We start from the raw sequence: 2,591 nt of genomic DNA on the forward strand, positions 1-2,591 counted from the left end.
CCGGAACCTGGGCTTATACGGCCCACCCTGAAGCTTCACACAGCCAGGTGTCTCTTCCTTGTGGCCATCAGGCAGCTCATCAAGGAACTGGCCCAGCCACAACCAGACAGAGCCTTGAACAATGAGCCACAATGACACCATCCCAACTGTTGGAATCCTGAGAACTGAACTACTTCATGGGAAGTGGTCTTTCCCTTCAAGCAGTCTGGAGACTGCCCACCAGACTGTTTAAGTCAAGATGAGCGTGTTCTCTCATCCACGTGACCCCATTTTAGTCGTATAGAAAAGCATCCCCAGTTGTCCTAGATGGTTTCTCCATGACTGGGACCAGTAGAACACTTGGTCCCAGAAGGAAGACAGGAAACTTAGCCAGAGGGATAGTTTCACAATGTATGGGGGGTCAGTGGATATAAGAGATCTTTTTTTTTTTTTTCAATATTTTCTGATTCTTTGTATATTCTGGGAAGATTTTTGAGAATTTAGATCCTTTTTTCTGGCTGCTCTGTCTGGGGATTTAGAAACAATTTAGTTAGTAGCAGGGCTCACACCTTTTCCTCGTAAGCCTCCCAGACTGTGGTCAGCCCTGGTGGCAGGTCCTTTCCACCTACCATCCTGGGCGTTCAAGGAGTCCTTGGGGAAGGGTGGTTCCTCTCACCTGTCACGGAGGTGGTATAGCCCAGCTTCATCACAAATTTGTTTCTGGTCAGCCTTCTCTTCTATCTTTTTCCCCCATTCTTCCTACCCTTGTGTTCTCTTCTGTCTATTAACTTCATATTAAAATCCACCAACCCCTAGCCAGGTGCGATGGTTAATGTGTGCAGTTCCAGGAGGTGGAGGCAAAGTCAAGATGATGAAGCATCAGGCCTGTGTTATGGTCCTCCATGTTATGTGTGTCTGGTCCTCCAACCAGACAGCAAACAAATTATAAGCAAGTGCTACCATGCTCAACTTCTTGCATGAGTGCTGGGGATCTGAACTCTGGTCCTCACGCTTGCATGGTGCTGGGAGCCAGGGTGATCCAAGACTTTCTCAGAGGCCCAGATGAAAGGACAAAGGGAATGCTAGTTCTGTGTTTTTGTCCAGAGACTGACTTGGCAAAGTCTGGTCTGGGGCCTGAGCCTCGAAGGAGTTAAGGTTTCTGTGCCTGGGGAAGTTGGCTTTCTCCCCTGAAGGGCTGTGGCTATCAGTCCCAAGGCAGCTGGGCCTAAGGGATCCTGTGTTCTCTTTGCTAGCACTGTCTCTACTGACCTTGGCCCTTCTGCCCCTACAAATAGTGTGTAAGATTCTGTACTTCTTGGGGCTAAAGAGATGGCTCAGTGGTTCAGAGCACTGACTGCTCTTCCAGAGGACCCGGGTTCAATTCCCAGCACCCACACGGCAGCTCACAATTGTTTGAAAATGCAGTTCCATAAGATCTGGCACCTTCACACCTATGCACATAAAATAAAGTTAAATAAATTAGTTTAATAATAAAAAAAATATCCTGTACTTCTTTTTATTTGTGTGTTCACTTGTGTTTTTCAAGACAGGGCTCCTATTTTTAGCCCTGGCTTACCTGGAACTCACTCTGTAGACCAGGCCGGCCTCAAACTCAGAGCTCCCCTTGCCTCTGCCTCCTGAGTACTGGGATTAAAGGCGTACTTCTTATGAAACTTGTGTGACATAAATCATCGTCTTCTGCAAGACCTCCCAGCCCCAGCTTTTTCCTTCTCGTCCCAGCTCCTCCCACTCAACCATCGAGACCCTTACCCTGTGGGTTGAGGTCAGCACAGTAAGGATTTTGTCAACTAAGCTGCCTGCCCCCAACCGCTTTGCTTTTGTTTTAACTAAGTAGCTACTCTTTGTAGAGCTTTTAAGTCCCCCCCCCCATGTCCCAAAGCATAACTAGCAACCCGTGTGCTGCTTACAAGACAGTAAAGAACATGTACATGTAGTTAGCAACCTACATTTAATCCAACTGTTCAAAATCAGAGTGTCTGTGGTATTGGGCTGGGCCAATGAGAAAAAGGAGGCAAAGGGGTTAACAGAAGAGACGTTACCCCTGCCATCTGATGCAGAAATGGCACACAATATCCTCCCTACTCTTCCAGAGCACTGGACTGTGTTTACCTGAGGAGGACTGGCCAGCTACCTGTGCTAGCAAACTGCCTTAGGAAGAGACTGTGTGAAGAGATGCTGTAAAGGGACACCACGACCACAGCAGCTTTTATAAAGGAAAACATTCAATTGGCATGGCTCATCTTTTCAGAGGTTTAGTCCTTTATCATCATGGCAGGAAGCAAGGCAGCTTCAAGGAGACATGGTGCTGGAGAAGGAGCTGAGAGTTCTACATCTTCACTCACAGGCAACAGGAAGTGGTCTGAGTAAATTGAGCATACATGAGACCTCCAAGCCCACCTCCACAGGAATACATTTCCTCCAACAAGGCCACACTCACTTCAACAAGGCCACACCTCCTAATAGTGCCACTCCCTTTAGGGGCCATCTTTCTTTCAAACCACCACACAAACAGAGTCTAGTACACAGAGTTCGTGCCTATTCTAGGCCCCAATCTTCTCCAGCATGCCCAACTGTCTGAGAGAAAGGGGACA

General features: G+C 47.7%; 1 protein-coding gene across 2 annotated transcripts in view; it reads left to right on the forward strand.

Moving 5' to 3' along the window:
* C16H9orf152 (chromosome 16 C9orf152 homolog) overlaps window positions 1–1,498 on the forward strand; it is a 7,054-nt gene extending 5,556 nt beyond the window's left edge. For both annotated transcript variants that reach the window (XM_087897114.1, XM_085677403.2), the window contains exon 2: window positions 1–1,498. This exon is cut by the window's left edge. In XM_087897114.1, coding sequence (XP_087753240.1) covers window positions 1–31 — 31 coding nt within the window. In that variant the 3' untranslated portion in view covers window positions 32–1,498.
* Window positions 1,499–2,591: the final 1,093 nt, after the last annotated feature.

Source organism: Myodes glareolus, chromosome 16 (genome assembly GCF_982192425.1).
Source record: "Myodes glareolus chromosome 16, mMyoGla1.1, whole genome shotgun sequence".
In the NCBI taxonomy this organism is placed as follows: Eukaryota; Metazoa; Chordata; class Mammalia; order Rodentia; family Cricetidae; genus Myodes; species Myodes glareolus.